This window comes from Aythya marila (assembly GCF_965140915.1).
Source record: "Aythya marila genome assembly, chromosome: 2".
NCBI lineage: Eukaryota > Metazoa > Chordata > Aves > Anseriformes > Anatidae > Aythya > Aythya marila.
In genome coordinates this window covers 134,281,145-134,298,268 of record NC_139043.1, presented here as the reverse complement: position 1 = coordinate 134,298,268, position 17,124 = coordinate 134,281,145, and the positions used below count along the sequence as shown (strand labels likewise).

Below are 17,124 nucleotides of genomic sequence, written 5' to 3'. Positions count from 1 at the left end.
CAAACTCCTTTAACTCGTTCTGGAGCTCACTGGCTGTTCATAATTTTGAATATTTTGGACAAGAGTCCTACTCCAACTAGTAAATTTATGTCTACTTTCTGATCCCTGAAAATATATACCCACAGCCTGGGACTTACCATATCACAGTAGACTTTTCAAAATGTGATATTAATAAGGAGTATTCTTTTTTTAAACTATGACTCCTTTTCTCAACTCTTTGGCTATTCTTTACAGAATAAAATATCCTAGAGTTTATTGTGCTAGACAATTCAGGCCAAATTTTCCACTGAGGCACATCTGTGTAGCTCCATTTACAGCTGCTCTGTGATGATGATTTGTGACCTGCAGGAAACTGCCTTCTGAAACACAGCTTTTTATTTTGCCTGGGATGGCAATGACCTCGAAACTTAGCTTCTAAGATGTACCTCGTGCTTTCTAGGAAAAAAGAGAATATGAAGGTCTTCTTATCAGACTACCTACTATTTTTAGAAATCTGTATCTCTGGATTTCTGAACACTTTGGCCCTTAGAAAGGGTAAATATCTTCTTGTACTGGCACTCCAAGATAGCTATACATATATATATGAATATATTTATATATGTATGTATCTATACACGTGTATACACACATGCGTGCACTGCTTAGCATCTTTTTACTTACTGAAAGCTCATTTATTTCCTTCCTTCCTTCCTTCCTTCCTTCCTTCCTTCCTTCCTTCCTTCCTTCCTTCCTTCCTTCCTTCCTTCCTTCCTTCTTTCCTTCCTCAAAGTCAAGTCATTGGAATGGAAGGATGGCTGGGAAGAGATTTTAATGCTGATTCAAGCGACCTGTACATTACTTGGGTTCCAAATTCCCAATGGTCTGAAATGAAGAGCTGTGTTTGTTTGCCTGACAATGAAGGGGATAGTTCAGTGCACAACCCTGTGAAAATTGGATGAACATGTTTGCATTTGCTGTAAATGTGATTATTGTCAGAGAACACGGCCTGTCACTTTTAATAGCCCTGACAAGTGCAAGAAGAGAAAATAATGGATGCAGGTGTTCACACAAAGTTGTTACATAATTGTGCAGAGAATTTAATGGGACTGAAGTATAAGAAAGGATTATGGTTTTGCGTATGTTGCATTTTTATTGTATACATTATTATGAAATTATACATTGTATCCTATCAAAATAGTATGTGTTGGTCATATTGGTGAAATAAAGGGGTGGGCCTAGCTTTTCAAATGGTCAATCTCCTTTTTCGAATTGGATCTTGTCTTTCAGGACTGGAATGTGATTTCTGGCACTTGAAGCACAGCTAAAGATACACAGCCTCAGCCTTGCAGTGGGTTTAGAAGAGGTTATGACTTCAAAGCCCACCCCTGAATTGCATCACACAAAATTTCCCAGTTCTTTGCTGGTAAAAGGTCGATCCCATCAGTCACCCAGCAGCTCTGACAAGCAGCAAGTTGTGAGCTCTACCCATTCCCAGCTCAAGTGCAGGGAACGGGGGCAAGAAGGGGTACAGCTTCAGTCCTTCCTCTGTGCTGAATGTCTGCAGAGGCCACACGAGTCCCAGGCTGTTAGGGAGATCCACGCTTTCTCTAAAGATCATCAGCGCTGCTGGTTCAGCTTTATAAAAAACAGAGTTCAGAGAATTTAACAGAATGATCCATCCCAGGCTATGCCAAATAGTATCCATGTACCACTTGTTTTTCAGACCTCAGTATTTATCTTTCTTCATTCAAGTAATTTCTTTCCATTACTTCCTCCCACTTGATCATACATCGTCTGCAATAGCATACATAATTAGTGCACTTTTCTTTTCTTCTTACTGTCATAGGATTACATGTAATTTTTAGGTGATCAGGGAGGGAGACTCCTCTGTTAGTAAGCCAACGATGGTGTTATTACTGTTGCATTTGAGGGGACAATGTCTGAAGTTCTACAACGTGGGGAGAAAGTTGTTTTGGGATTTCTCTGCAGAAATGCATGTGCCTTTGCAGAGTACAGTCAGTACCTACTGCTTGCAGCTGAACTTGCAAGAGACCACATCCATGATCCTAGCCAGCCGCCACTGTGAAGCAAAAGCTGTTTACTTGCCTGGCTTTCCTCAAGCCTGTACACATTCTGCTTGTGCCATAGTTTTGGCCATCGGTGATGCAGCCTAAGGAGCTTCCTGCCTTGCCTTTCGCCTCTCCCCTCCCCAGGTCCCAGCTCATTCCCACCCACAACAGGACCTGTCATCCCATGGCCTGTGTCAGTACAGCTGAGATGGCATTATGAAATGAATCACTGGCTCAAATAAAAAACAACTCTGAAAAAAAAAAAAAAGGCTCAGGGTGGGAACTCCTTTAGCTGCCATCTCTACTGAAGTTGATGTATCACGAAATTATGATCCCAGCCAAAGCAGGACAATTAGACTGTTAATCCCGCCATGACTCAGTAATTTGTGATCGCGTGTCCAGACTCAAAGGAAATAAGTCGTGTTTTTTTTTTTTTTTTTTTTTTTTTTAATGATCTTGCACATTTTTCATCTTCTAGATCACTTAGGATTTCTCACATGCTGAGTTTGTTGCATTTTCCTCCAGGTCACGAATGATGAAGCTCCTCTTCATTTTTTTAGCTATGCCAGTGTTCCACCAGTGACTTTTCTCCTATGTCTTTCATGCTCCTAATTTATGCCTCCAAATACCTTTAACTGGTGTCTTCTTACAGAACCTGATTACATACACACAAGAGGAAGGTGGTGAGAGACCTCACAGAACCACAGAATCACAGAGAATTAGGGATTGGAAGGGACCTTGAAAGATCATCTTGTCCAATCCTCCTGCTGGAGCAGGAACACCTAGATCAGGTCACATAGGAACACGTCCAGGCGGGTTTTGAAAGTCTCCAGAGAAGGAGACTCCACTACCCCCCTGGGCAGCATATTCCAGTGCTCTGTCACCTTCACCATAAAAAAAGACCAGCTTCACCCCTGAATAAGTTGATCTTTCTGGCCCAGCTTGGCCACTGGGGCAAGCAGGAGGGTTCGATGTGTCTGTGATGGCTCCTTTAGGGCAGGACGACCTTGATGGGAGAAGTAATGATGTTTTTCCTGACGTTGCCAGCTGCTCCCTGGTTCTCTTCACCTTGAAACTTGTTGTTGGAAATGGTGGCATCTGCTACTTCTGTCACCTTCTTTTATTTCTGCTGTAACGTGGCTTAATCATGGAGGGAAGCACAGCACCCTTGCAGAGGGAACAGCACTTGGCCTGTGTGCCAAATGCAGCCTCAGTGCCTTCCCCATGTTTTGATTCCGGAACAGTGCAGCGTAAACGCACATGCACTCGAGCTGCTGACTGATTTTTAGTGGCCATGTAATATTGTTTAAGGAATTTTCAAGGGGCCAAAGCCTTCTCTTACTACTAGTGTTGACTTCATCTGACTTGAGACAGCCCTTTGCCTTTATGAGAGACGTTTTATGAACCACAGGCTCTCAGAAGATGCCTGCACGACCACAGAAGGGAGATTTGGGGTGTGAGGGACAAGTGCAAAAGCCTATTTCTGACTCTATTTCCCCACATATCCAGAATTAGTGTCACAGTTTGGATCCCAGTGACTGGTTTCTGACAGAAAGTTCTTTCAGAAAAGCGTTTCTTTGTTTGTTTTCTGTAAAAACATATCACTGGAAAGAACTAGTTTACAAGCTTTTAAAGGAAATACTACATTTTCTCCTTATTTGAGCTGAGGCTGCAGAGAGTACCCTTACAAACAGCTCCCTCTTCAGGAGCTGTGCAGGACTCCCAAATTTTGCGAGATACCATTAAGACTTGGCATACCCAAACAGAACTGCACTGAGGAATTCACTAGGCCCACTGAGTTTTACACTCTCTTATGAGTAATTTCAAATCGCAAGAAGAATATTTGAGATGACCACAGACAACTAGGTAAAAATTTAAAGAATTAAGAGAAGGCACAAGTTGGCTGTAGGAATAACAGCAGTGCACCTGAGTGTTGGGACACAAAGAATTAGAGGAACAAGAAAAGAATGAGACACAGCCGCCAAATAAAAGTTAGAAATATATCTTCAAGATTAATTTAATTATGCTCTGTAAAGGACTAAAAATGAACTTGTTTCAAAAAGTGAAATTGGACTATGGGAAGCCATCAAAATGTAATTTTTTTTTATTATGACTTAAATAGTACATATACTATTTATATATGCTTAATCTAGAAATTATTTCCATAGGACTTTTCAATTAGTGGTGGACCAGTATTTGAGTTTCTGTTGTTAAATTTAAGGTCAGCTGAAGTCTGGTGATTTTTTCCCCCTTGTATACCTTTATTTCATTTTCATCTTGATATTAGCAGGTTGGATTTTTATCTAGGTTCTTAAACTGGTCTGCTAAAACCTGAAGTTGTCACCTAGTTTCTACACAGGATTGGGATGATGGTGTGCATTTTGACCAAAGGCTGCTTCCCACTGAAAAGGTTTTATTTTTGTAAATATTTGATAAGCTGTGTGACTATATACCAAAACAAAACAAAACAAAACAAAACAAAACAAAACAAACAAACAAACAAACAAAAACTTGTGTGAAGGCATCCATGCCAGGAGAAAAGCATTCAATATATTTCCAGAAATTAATTCCTTTCTTAATCAAAATAAAGTATATTCACATAAGCATCCTACTGTAACTGATTCCAGTATGTTTTGGCTTTGCTTTTCAGTTTGTTGCTATATAACCCACATTGACAAAGGCATCAAACTTCCAAAAGCCAACAAATACAGTGCTCTCCCATGCTTATGCCAACCTAGGCAAATCTATAAATGATTTTATGCTAGTTTTGTAATTTCATCACAAAACATTTACGTTGAGACAAACATGATGCAGTATGTCCTAGGTGCATGAAGTCATACCAGTAGAAGAGCTACTGTACTGCAAGCAGACTTCCCTGTCCTGATGTTCCTATCCTGACGTATAATTTTGAAGAGGGTTGAATGTGGACGAGGCATGATTCAGCTGGTCTGTAGATTTAGAGGTAGTGTAGCTAGTATCACCTCTGCAGCAGCGATGAGTTTGGCTGACTGACTGCATGCAGAGGTGCCAAAGATCCGCAGGAGATCATGGATGCCTTCTCCCTTACACCATCAGTCCTTAGGGTGCTGTTGAGATGCAGTGAATACTGGCAAAGGCGGTGTCTGACTGCGGACAGAGAAAGCAAGCATCTGCTCCTAGAGAAAGTGCTGTAGAGAGTACAGAGACTTGGACTCATCCCTAAGTGTCCTGGGCCAGCCCCCTGGGACAGGCTGGGCCTCTCAGCTGCTGCAGGTTTTCACAGGGGAACACTCGAAACTAACACCCCAAGCTCCTAACCTCACCTCAGTCCCCACAGTGTCCAGGCAGGCATCACCTGAACCCGTGCTGCCCGCTTCTCCCCACTTTCTATGCTACTCTGGGACATCTTTTAAAAACTTATGGTCTTGTTTAAATATCTTTTTGGTGCTACAGTGCATGGTGGCTTGCTGGTATTTGAAATGTAAGGAAGAAGGAAATCTGTGGGGTGTTAATCTATCATGGAGTCACCGTCCCTTGGAGGTGTTCAAGGAGAGGTTGGACGTGGTGCTTGGGGACATAGTTTAGTGGGTGACATTGGTGGTAGGGTGATGGTTGGACCAGATGATCTTGGAGGTCTTTTCCAATCCTAATGATTCTATGATTCTACGATCATCCCACGCCAGGCAGCGCCACAGGACCTACTGTAGTCCCAAAGCTTTTATGTAAAAGACCTTCCTGTGGATTCTGACTCTGTGTGCTTATTGGCAGGTTGTACTGGGCACGAACCTACAGACAACACTGTGACAGCTGTAACTTTCTCACATCCCAGCTGTATTCTCCAGTAGTGTGTGCTCACTAAGGTATTTTCAAAGACAGTTGTTTCCAAAGCCCACACTGTCCCTTCCCCTTCCTCACGGGGAAAGGCAGGCCGCCTGGGCCTCTCCTCTGCATTGTGCCTCCTTGAGCGGCGCCTGAAGCCTCCCGGAGGCTGCGAGGGGAAAAACAGAGGCGTTTAAAATCGCTCCGTGACGCACAGGGCACCGTAAAGCGCTGCTGATGAAGGACACGACGAGGAAAGCGAGCGTGCAGAACCACCCTTTCGGGCCGCTGACGCGCGGCCGCCATTTCACAGCGCGTCCCCCTCACGTCCCTCCCCCTCTCCCCGCCCCCTGGCCGCGCTAAGCCAATGGGAGCCGCGCGCGGGGGCGGATTGACAGCCGGCGGGCGGGGCCGGGGCGGGGCTGGTTGGCGTTCGCGCCTCTCGCGAGAGCTGGCGCGACGGGGAGAGGCGGTGCGTGCCGCGGCTCCTTCCTTTGGCTCGCGGCGGCCATCTTGGCGGCGCCTCAGCGGTGAGTGGGGCCGGGGCCGGGCGGCGCGGGGGGGCTCGGGGGGCCGCTAACGGGCGCTAACCCGACCCCCGGTCGGCCTCTGTGTGTTCCAGTTCCCCCCCCAGCCGACGCCAGCCAGCGACATGGTGGCCGCCAAGAAGACGGTGAGTGGCGGCCGGCCGCCGCGTGGCCGCGTGAGGCGGCGGCCGGGCCTCTGAGGGGACCCGCGGGGGTTCTGAGGGGACTTTGGGGGCTTCTGAGGGGCACGGCCTGAGGCCGGTTCTTGTGGGCTCGGCTCCCTCCCCCCCAGGGCATCCCAGGTTGCTCACAGGGCCCCTGTGGTAGGGGGAGGAAAGGGGAGCTGGTGCTGTGGTCCTGGTGTGGGTGGTAGGGCGGTGGAGCTCAAACTTTGCGTTTCTGCCATCTTTTTGCTATGATTTCAAGTCTATTCCAGCAAATATGGGTTTCTTCGTAGGTGGTGGCACCCGCTGCTGCATGAGCACCACGTTCTCGTGTTGGGGGGGGCTGCTCGTTTAGCATGTGGTTGCTTGGCTTTGCCTACCTGCTTAATGCTGTCAACACGTGCCCTGGGAAGTGCCACACGCCGAGCCTAGCTCAGCTTTGCAAGGTGGAGGTGGTATGGATATCGATTCAACTTGGCTGAGCTTTGCAAAGGCACGTTGCTTACACCACGATGCAGTTGATTAACGTAGGCAGCACCAGTAATGCTTTTTTCCTGTGTAACTGGTAAGAGGTACTTTGATAAAGTTGGGCAAGCATCATATCAGCATCCTTCTTACCCACAATCATATACTGTGCTGGCTCTTTATTCCACATTCCAAATAATATATCATGAAAAGATTGCTGGTAGTTGAAATTTCTTCACCTTAAGTCTTATGCCGTTTTGCGAAAGGCAAAGTAGCATATGATAAAGCTTTCTTTTTTTTTTTTTTTTCCTTCAGAAAAAGTCCCTGGAGTCCATAAACTCTAGGCTTCAGCTGGTTATGAAAAGTGGTAAATATGTGCTAGGCTACAAACAGACTCTGAAAATGATCCGGCAGGGCAAAGCCAAGCTGGTCATCCTCGCCAACAACTGCCCGGCTTTGAGGTAAGCAGATGTGTGAATTATTACTTTTTTAAACTAAGGCAAGTGCTTTGTATAAATACAGCATGTGCTTCATGTGAATTGGTAATACAGAGTAGCTTGTTGGCCTGTTCCTTGCTGCTATGAATTAAACGTGGTGGGTTGTTTGGTGTATACAAATTTCAGGTCTGGACGCGTTAAAATTCTTGCCAGCTGTTTTTTAGGTTTCTAATACCAAGAGTTCACATTAGAGAATATACTGTAAGTTTTTTCACACCGTGATAGCATTCACTGAAAGTGTAGCGTGACCCAGTCCCTGCTTTTTCAAAGTAATATATTGGGAAATAATTTTACAGGTAGGAAAAACTGGTAGTTGATACTGATATAAAATATATTTGAAGCATAAAAAAAATGCTGTCAAAGTTAAGTTATAACTTTAAGCTCCTGGCCATAGAAATAATTCTTTTGAGAACAAAATCTTTAGTGGTTTCCATCTCCTGACATGTTCCTTGTTGAATTTTTGGGGCCCTTTTTTGTCATTAAGGAGTATCTGACAGGTTAAAGAAAGTGTAGATGCAGAATTAACATAGGGCACTGTTACATTTGCTTGCAAGATGATTTTTTCTGGGAGAAAAGGAAAACTGTAGGGTTTAAGCGTAGCTGGAGTTAGCCCTGCTTCTGGTGTATTATGGTTGATCAGAATTGTTTGTCAGTGCTTTAATACCAAGTTTTTGAATCTCAGAAAATCAGAGATCGAGTACTACGCTATGCTCGCAAAGACCGGTGTCCACCATTACAGCGGCAACAACATTGAGTTGGGTACAGCCTGTGGCAAATACTACAGAGTGTGCACGCTGGCCATCATTGACCCAGGTACGTGTCTGCTGCTGTATAATGACCCAGACGGGTGTGTATCAGCGGTTCTTTTGTCCTCCAAGCACTGCTGCTCACTAGTATGTAACATGCAGGTGTGATGTAGCTTTGCTGTAACTTCCATTGGGCTTCATTCTCAATTTCTTCTGCTCAATATTCTGTTTTCAGGAGTTCTAGGTTCTTAGAACTTAGTTGCTCTTCCTTACATTTGCATGTAGCTCCTTTCACTGTTAAACCTTGGGAGCTTACCTGTCACTGTAATGAGGTTTCTTTCAGTGGCTGGGAAGCAACTTAATGGGACATGTGTCTAAGACCACTGCTAGGACGTGAGCTTGTGTCACCTGCTCTCTGTATCAATTGGGTTTGAACTTTGTTAATCCAAGACAAAGGATCTCAGCAAAACAAATTGCTGGGTTATGAGTTGTCTTGCTTCCCAGGGTGAGCTATAAAAGAAAAAGCAACGTGCAAGTGGATACTAGTCCAGTACCAGAGCTGAAAATCATATTAAGTGATAAAACTGTAAATTGGTGTGTAATTCTATGGCTTAGTAGCACTCTTTGTTCAGAGTTGTTCAAGTTCCTTGTAGAGTCTGCTAATTAGGGGACTTCCTATCTTATTTCCTGAGTCTTCTAGAGAAGAATCTAATTACCTTCCATTGTTCTGTTTGACCAAGAGTTGTCTTAATTGAATGCATACATACGGATTTAATGATTCTTAACTTTGATCAAATGTTCCCCAAGTGACATCAGTTTGAGTTCACTGTTTCTTTAGAAACCTTTATTTAGCTTGTTTGTATAAAAATAATAGGTAGAACTTTGTTTTTAAAACACTGCATTTAGGTTTATTTTTTTGGCTGCCATATTAAGAGCTTTATGTTAAGCTAACTGTAAGATAAAGAACTGCACCTGAAACTTCCTGCTATGTAGTGCAATGCGAATATTCTCGCTGTCCTGATATTCTCGTGATCAGGGGAGGCTAGACATTCGCTATATTAAAGCTGTGCATTGTGTCCTCCAGGACTAGATTGTCGCTCTAGTACTGGCTTTGTAAATGCTAGTGACAAGTATATAATTATCATAACCATACTGCGTATCAATTAGCAAAAATGAAGTTAAAAAATACTTTTATCAAGCCATCAGCATTATGTTTTTATAAATACTGTATCCACGTTGTTTCTACATTTTGTTTGTAGAAGCTTTACTTTTTTTTTTTTTCTTATTTCTGGAAATGGATCTTTCTGTAGGTCTTCTTGTAACGATGTATTTTTGTTTTACAGGTGACTCTGACATCATTAGAAGCATGCCAGAACAAACCAGTGAGAAGTAAATGCTGTAATGGTGTTCTTTCTACAATAAAACTGGTTACAGATATGTTTTAAGAAAAACTTGTATTGTATTATATATTTTTGGTTTTAGGGAACAAACTATATAAACAAAGATTCTTTATCACCGCTGTGTTTTTTGTTCTGTTAGAAGTAACATTGGCGGAACAAAACTTGCCTGTTGCTTTCTGTATGAGTTGGGGCTCTTCAGAGGTAAGCGGAGCAGGAGTTGACCACAGTAAGCATGGTGTCAAATCCCAACAGGCTGTGACTCCCTTAGGTTTTGGATTTTGGGGTGCTAATGGGAAAACAAGGCATCATGTGAGGCACAGTAGCAAATTCGGGACGTTGCTAGGGGATCCCAGTGACTTTACTAAAAAATGTGAATAGATTTTAGTATTTTTTTCACCTTATCAGTCACAAACTACTAATGCAAATTACTGTGTATTCATTCCTAAATATGTACACGTGTTACTGTTGAGGATGTTGGCATTTTCTGGCTTTATCCTTTTTTTTGTGTGAGATCACAGTTGCATGATGTTCCTTAGTATTAGTGACTAATAAATGGGGTGTTGGCACTTTCCTGACATTCAGTGAAAGGAACATTTAACAACAGGCAGTATGTACCAGCAGTCTCACAAAACTTGCATTCTATTTGCCAAAGAATGCTAAAACGTAGAATACCTTTTAAAGCTTGTTGCTTTGTACATGTGCATACTTATTATTTTGTCTGCAATGATTTAATCTAATTTTGCTGCAACTACTTTGGTTTTGTAGCAGAACAGATCAAGTTGTGTACTTCAGGTTGCAGACAGTAAAGAGGCAAAACAATGTGTCAAAGCAAAGAAGGAATTGCTGGTGCCTGTACCTATTAAACCCCAGATTTAGTTCCTTTAGTTCAAGAAATGATTCTGGTGCTGCTGTCAATGTAAAAGTGTAGCAGAAGAGAGCCAGCAGACTCCCTGCTTTGCTCATTTACATTCATCGCGTTTTCAACACAGACAGTATAAATTCATTATTTCCAACTGATTTCAGTAGTCTGCACTTGTTGGAAAGAATGTATGAAATCTAACTGCTGCGAATGCCATCCCACTGTTCCGTTCTTACACATGCACGTACATACAGCTACACGTAGGCGCACAGTCAGCGTGCTCGAAATAGGAGCAGAGTGAGTGGAGGAGGGAAGTACAGAAAAGCAACCCAAATAAATTCATACCTTTAAAAATACTTCAAAACGTGGAGGTTTCACATCAAAAATAACAGCATTTTAATGTTTTGCATAGCTTATTTCAGTTTAGTTCTACTGAATTAGAATTTTTGCTAGTTACTAAATAGTTTATATATAAAACTTTAAAAAAAAAAAAAAAATCTTATCTGCAATCAATGCAAGACAGAACACACAGTATTACAGATGCAGGAGTCCAAAATACTCTTATTTAACTTGAGACATGGGTTTGTTACTTTAAACTGATTTAACAAAATAGCTCTCCCAACTTTGTATGTATAAATATACAGTGTAGTGTACACTTGATGCTTTGGTCAGTATTTTAGCCTGTTTTCCAAGTCTTCCATTCTCTTTGTCATTTCTTCCAGTAGGCAAAAGTTAAGGAAAGAGCTAATGATGATATGCAGTATTAAAAAAAATAAAAAATAACGTCAGCTGTCTGATCAGTCAGGTATTGTGGAGCATGACATCACATAGCATGGAATAAAATCGGAAATTAGGAGGGTTTAGGAAGGTTAGTCGCCTTTTGCTTGGGAAATGGCTGGGTATCAGTCTGTTCATGGGAGGTAGTAAGCAATTGCCTTTGCATTGCTTGTTTTCTCTGTCCTTCCACTTCTTGAACAATTTTTTTATGATGACTTGCAAGTTTTCTTGCTTTAATTCCTCCTTTCCTTTTCCCTGTCCTAGTGGGAATTGGGGGAAGGGAAAGGTGTGGTGTTTACCTGCCCACTGTGACAGATTCACAACCCCCTCCCCACTTTATGAAATAATTCTGCTTTGCAAGGAATGATTTATAATTAATGAAATGGGCAAAATGTGATGCCTTGCCACTAAAGGGTTCTTGGGAAGATGGGAAATAGCAGTGCGGCTGGCTGTTGAGATCCACAAAATAGCTGAATGTAAGGTCTGAGCTGGTAGGGCTACTTTTGAGAACCTACTAAATCAGGCCTGGTGGACAAACATACTGTAGAGCACCCTGTGATTTGCTTGTCTATCAGTTGCTGAAATCTGTATTTTGGGGAATCTGACAGACTTGCAAAGAACACTACTGATGGAAATTATGGGACATAGGACAAATGCTTCTGTGGTTGATGGCTGAGCTGGCTTAAGAGCAGCACTCCACTCTCACACCCGATAGCGGAGTTCTTGGGCAGGCAAGTTAGACAGTTTCAGGTTAGCATGTGTAGCATTGCAACCTCATAATGAAGCTTAATTTGGGGAATTTGAATCTATCAGTCTATGCTTCTTTTCTGTGTGAATAATTGTTCATGTGAAAATAATTAGACCTTATGTCCTCTGCTTCCTCTTCACTGAGAATCTTACCTTACACACCTTCCTGCCTCTGGTGCTTCACCTAGCAGCTAGGAAGGGAAATATCCCATGGTTCCTGTTGCTACTAAATGTTGTTAACATCTGAAGTAAAGCAAAGCAGAGAGTATTGGTCTTGACTTTAACCAGTGCTTTCTTTGCTGATCCTGAAGGTGGTAATTGTTACAGATTATTAAAAGATCCATATTAATAATTTGATCCCTTCTATGAAGGAGAAACAGATTTCAAGTCTTAGGAGCCTTGCTTCTTGGAGATTAACAGTGTCTGCGAAGTAGTTCAGCTTTTCATTTCAGCAGAGTGATCTGTGCCACGAAGGCAGCTTATGCTTGCTAGTTATAATTTCTTTTAACCCATCCCTCTTGATTTACATACAAGAAAGGATATATCGCTGTGTGAGTTTTCTTACTTCACTGGTTGCATAGTTCTGGAATGTCACAAGGTTTTCACATTTGCATTGGTCTTTGTCTTTTGCTGAAAAACAGAAATAGGCAAGCATAGACTTAAATGCTGAATAAATCCAATGGGCTGAGGGAGAGAAAGACAAAAAACTTTAAATGTAGAGCAGGTTTAATACAGCTCCCTGTTCTGAAAACAGGTCAACATCCAAAGGAATGCTATGGGGCAGAGTTTGTATACTGAGAAATAGTACACAGCACATCTTAGCCTAGATAATGAAAGAGCAGTCTGGATTATCTAAACAAAGGTAACCTAATTACCTGTTGTTCTTGTGGAGTGAGTGTGACTGTCTTCAAAATGATACTTATGGTGTATTGCAAGATTGGGGCAGGCAAGGACATCTGTGATGGTTATTGTGGTTGAGTCAGGTCCTGCAGGAAACCCCCCCAAAAGTCTAAAAATGAAACCCACTGCACGTAATTACGCATTATCTTTGCTACTCACATGCACAGAGTTCTCCTTAATTAGTGAGTAATCTCACTGACTGCAGTGAGGATCATTCATGGAGAGGACTAGCGATACAAAGAGGTGAAGGAACCAAGCTGTTAGGCTTTATTTACTGTATACATGATTTAAGGTGTGGGTTGCAGAACGGAAAGGGAGTTGTGAAGGTTCCTGTGAGAAACAGAAGTGATTGAAAGCTGAACATGCTTTAAAAATCAAGCAGAGTGTTGGAATACAAGCTTCCCCTTGAAGAAATTCATTTGGATGGTGTAAAAAGGGAGCATGCAGCCATGCCTCTGTTATGGTGGCTCTCAAATTTTCTGTACTAAAAGCAGATGTGAATTGTAGAAAAGAGGGTAGATTTTAAGGGGGTTAGGGTGGGAAATGAGTGAACAATTCCCCTGTAGGTGAACTGTTAGGGTTCTCTGCAGAAGCAGCCATGGAGAAGGCAGCTAATTTAGCAGCGATTCGGGGAGACAGCAGGGCACTTGAGTCAAAACAGCCAACCTGAAGACTGGGGACCAGTCTTACGAAGCCTTCCAGATGACGGATCTTGCTGGTGAGCTGAATTTTTCATGGCTGGTAGAAAGAAGAGAGGTCACAAAAGAAGAAATAAACATTCCACAGAAATGGAGATGTTACTCGTCTCTCTCTCACCATTCATCGAGAACGTATCATACATGTGCAGGCTGGAAGAAGTCCAGTGTGATACATAACCAGGACTGACCCTTCATCTTGACCACCAGAGCTCCTCCAAAACTGGAAGTGCTTTAAAAATACTTCATGATGGTAAAGCAATTTGAAATTACAGCAACTTATGTCCTTTAGTGAAAATCCTTGTGTGTTTCACTGTCATCTATGGGCCCTTTTGGGGTGAACTGAGTAAGAATAAAAACTGCTTGCAGAAGGAAGATGTCTCATTCTCCTTTGGTTTTCTCCATAATGGGAAATGTGGATCAGGGAGTTTGGTATGAAGGGTGTAATTGAATTTCTTTAATACTCTACAGTTATTAGCAGAAGTACAAGCTTATAGCTCATCAAGCATAGACTTTAGACTGTAGGAATTTATTTCAGACACCATATACCCAATTTTTAGTCAAAGGGTGTTTTTACAGAAATGGAAACGTATTTCAAAACCCCCTATTTTACACCTACAGGTATAACCATCTCAAGGGTTGTTCTGCACGCTACCTGCTTCCTGCCGCTAGAGGGTAATGGAGAGACAGCTTTTGATTCTTAGGAGTGAGTTCTCTTCTAGAAAATTAATACTTTGCTTTCAATTAATTGTGAATTTTAATGGATACATAATGTGCAGATGTACTAAGTCGCACTGGGAAGCAGATGACGCAGCTGGGGTGGGGCTGAATGCTGAGCACAAGGAACAGGGCATCAACAGAGATGAGTGGTGGAGCAAGACCAGAGTTCAGCAGGCAGAACTACAGCACTTAGGTACATCAGAAAGCATGACTGGGGGCCTGTTGGTGGAGGAAACACTCAGAGCTTAGATCTGAGTCCAGAGAGGTGTGGGATGAGATCACAAAGTAAGGAGGAAAGAAACTAGGTGAGGTGTCTTGTAAAATAATAAGCACCTAGGAACAAGGATGGTGAAATTCCCCCTGTAGGTGGGACAAAACAGGTAAGGTGAGCCTTGAGTAGTTGACACTAAGTAGTAAATTGTGTGTAGTCGTGGCCGAGTGGTTAAGGCGATGGACTAGAAATCCATTGGGGTTTCCCCGCGCAGGTTCGAATCCTGCCGACTACGGCCGGAGCTGAAGAGGCTCTGTGCAATTTTATGGATCGCAGGAAGCTTGGCACCAAATGTGAGGAAGAACTTCTTCGTGGTGAGGGTGATGGAGCTCTGGGACAGGCTGCCCAGGGAGGTCTCTGGAGATATTCGAGGCCCGTCTGGATGCCTACCTGGGCAGCCTGATCTAAGGAACCTGCTTTGGCAGGGGGGCTGGACCTGATGGTCTCTGGAGGTCCCTTCTAACCCCTACAATTCTGTGAAATCGCTCTAGAAGTAGTTAAAGGATCTGTAGCCTAACAAGACTGTCTAGGAAGGATAGAAGAACTGACGTGAAAAGTTTGAGATCTCGACACTGGGCTGACATAGAGAAAGAGTTGAGGATTCACATGCAAGGGATAGAGAAGAAACAAGACAGAGATATGTTGGTGGGGCAGGAGGGCTTCCAGTTTGGGAGGGTAGTTGAGCACTTCAGAAACTCTTATTCAAGCTTCAGAGACTGGTTTGGAACCAAACATTTCTGATCTCACCACCTCTGTCAAATCAGACAAGTACAGAGGCTGCTAGTTTCTTTCTAAGTTCTTTGATAAAGTCAGTGCAGTCAGCATAAATACTCAAATTTGCTGGGGAAGCCACGCTAAAGTTAGGTGTTTGTTTTTAATGTTCTGTTTTGGAACAAAATCTAAACATTACGTTAGAAAAAAGCCTCCGAGGATGTATCTTCAAAGGCAGTGTCTGGCTATTTGCAGCAGCGATAATGATCTGCAATTTGGAAGAACAGAGTGTTAACCAACAGGTGCCATCTGATCGGGGCTGGGGGGGCCTTGTGACAAAAATACATGTAGCCATGTAATTAAAGGCTCCCGTAATGCACGTGCTCAGAACATGGAGGCCATCGTGATGAGTGCCTATTAAATATGACATCACTGTAGCCTTGTTAGTGCTTGAGAAATTAATGTTAACCAAGGCAATGAATGAGAACCCTCCAAGTGAGTTCCTCTTACTAAGAAGCATAATAGAAAAGCATTTTTTTTCTCCAAATTACTAGTCATCAAGAATAATTAATGGTAATCAGCAACTGTTCCACAGAGCTGATGGTTTTCTTGCAGAATAAAAGGAAAAAGCCTTACCCCTAAAGAGATTTGGATGACTTCTGTTTTTAACTTGTACACATGCAGCACATCGACAGCTGGGACTGGGCATAAGAGTCTTTGTCAGTGGAGTCCGCATCTGAGCTGCACGAAGTTCAGAGAACTCATCCCTGCTCTCAGGCTGGTGCCTTAAAGTCCTCAGCTGAGGACCAAGGCTAGAGTCAAAATGAAATTACTGCGGTTGGAAAGGAGGGGAAAAAAAAAAGTAGGCTGAGAGGAAAAACTGAAAGGAAAAATAAACTTTCAGCTTGTGTAACAGGCATGGAGGCAGAATTTCTGGTGGTATGAGTTGATGAGCAACAGTTGATGAGCAAATTCCTGGAGTGTCCAGGAAAACAAACAAACAGCTGAGGCACTGCTTAGAGGTGAGAGAGGAGAAGGACAGAAGCTGTGAGGCACCACCTCTAACCAGTTACTAAAGGTGCAGTTTAGAAACTGCCACAGAGGGGCAGAATTTACTTATTTTTCATCTGATGGCAAATATATTTAAAAAAAATGGCTGCTAAACACTGCTGTGGGTACCTGAAGGATGCATTTCCATCACTGAGCTCTGGGGTTTGCTAATGAGTGAGAATTATTATACCAGTTGCCAGCTAATTTTGGCCTTGGCGTCTCCCCAAGCTTTTAAGATGACATGCTGTCATCAGTAGATTATCTGCCTGGTAAGAAGGTTAATGAACAGACTTGGGTTTATGCTATCACAGTATTTTGAATTTCAGAAAGATGGAGCTAGAAGATTCATATGACAATGAGAAGCACAAAATATACAAACTAGGAAACGTTCTCACATTCCTTTTTTTCAGATTCTTCCCTGACATCTGTGTGAGGAAGAAACGCACCACTGCTTGCCAGTGAATTTTATACTATAAAGCTAAAGAACAAAGTAAAACCTGTTTGCATTTAATTTCAAGAAAAAAAACAAACAGAAGTACTGAAAATTAAACCATCCTGTACAATTCTAGTGTTGTGCTCAATTTTATTTACAGTGATGCTTCTGGATTTTGCTTCAGGTATAAATTTGAATGTTCTAAATAATGCTGAGTCCTGGGAACGTGTGAGTGGGAGAAACATACTGTCCTTCCTCTAGCTGAACAGCTTCCATCCCAGCTCACATTCCCCCTGTACCTTGCAAAACGTCAGCT

General features: G+C 42.6%; 2 protein-coding genes across 3 annotated transcripts in view; one reads left to right on the top strand and one right to left on the bottom strand.

Annotated features, from left to right (window-relative positions):
• The first annotated feature begins 6,287 nt into the window (after positions 1-6,287).
• On the top strand, positions 6,288-9,696 carry RPL30 (ribosomal protein L30). The gene is made up of 5 exons (XM_082755274.1): positions 6,288-6,376; positions 6,469-6,519; positions 7,318-7,463; positions 8,182-8,312; positions 9,589-9,696. Exons 2-5 carry the CDS (start codon positions 6,499-6,501, stop codon positions 9,636-9,638), a joined length of 348 nt encoding a protein of 115 aa, XP_082611400.1. The 5' UTR covers positions 6,288-6,376; positions 6,469-6,498; the 3' UTR covers positions 9,639-9,696.
• Positions 9,697-9,838: 142 nt separating this feature from the next.
• MATN2 (matrilin 2) overlaps positions 9,839-17,124 on the bottom strand; it is a 66,610-nt gene continuing 59,324 nt past the window's right edge. The window contains exons 24-27 of one of the 2 annotated variants that reach the window (XM_082755272.1): positions 13,595-13,666; positions 12,904-13,014; positions 12,572-12,658; positions 9,839-11,225 (exon numbers count right to left, since the gene is read on the bottom strand). In XM_082755272.1, coding sequence (XP_082611398.1) covers positions 11,173-11,225; positions 12,572-12,658; positions 12,904-13,014; positions 13,595-13,666 — 323 coding nt within the window. In that variant the 3' untranslated portion in view covers positions 9,839-11,172. The remainder of the gene's footprint in view (positions 11,226-12,571; positions 12,659-12,903; positions 13,015-13,594; positions 13,667-17,124) is intronic. The other variant, XM_082755273.1, reaches the window with a different exon arrangement.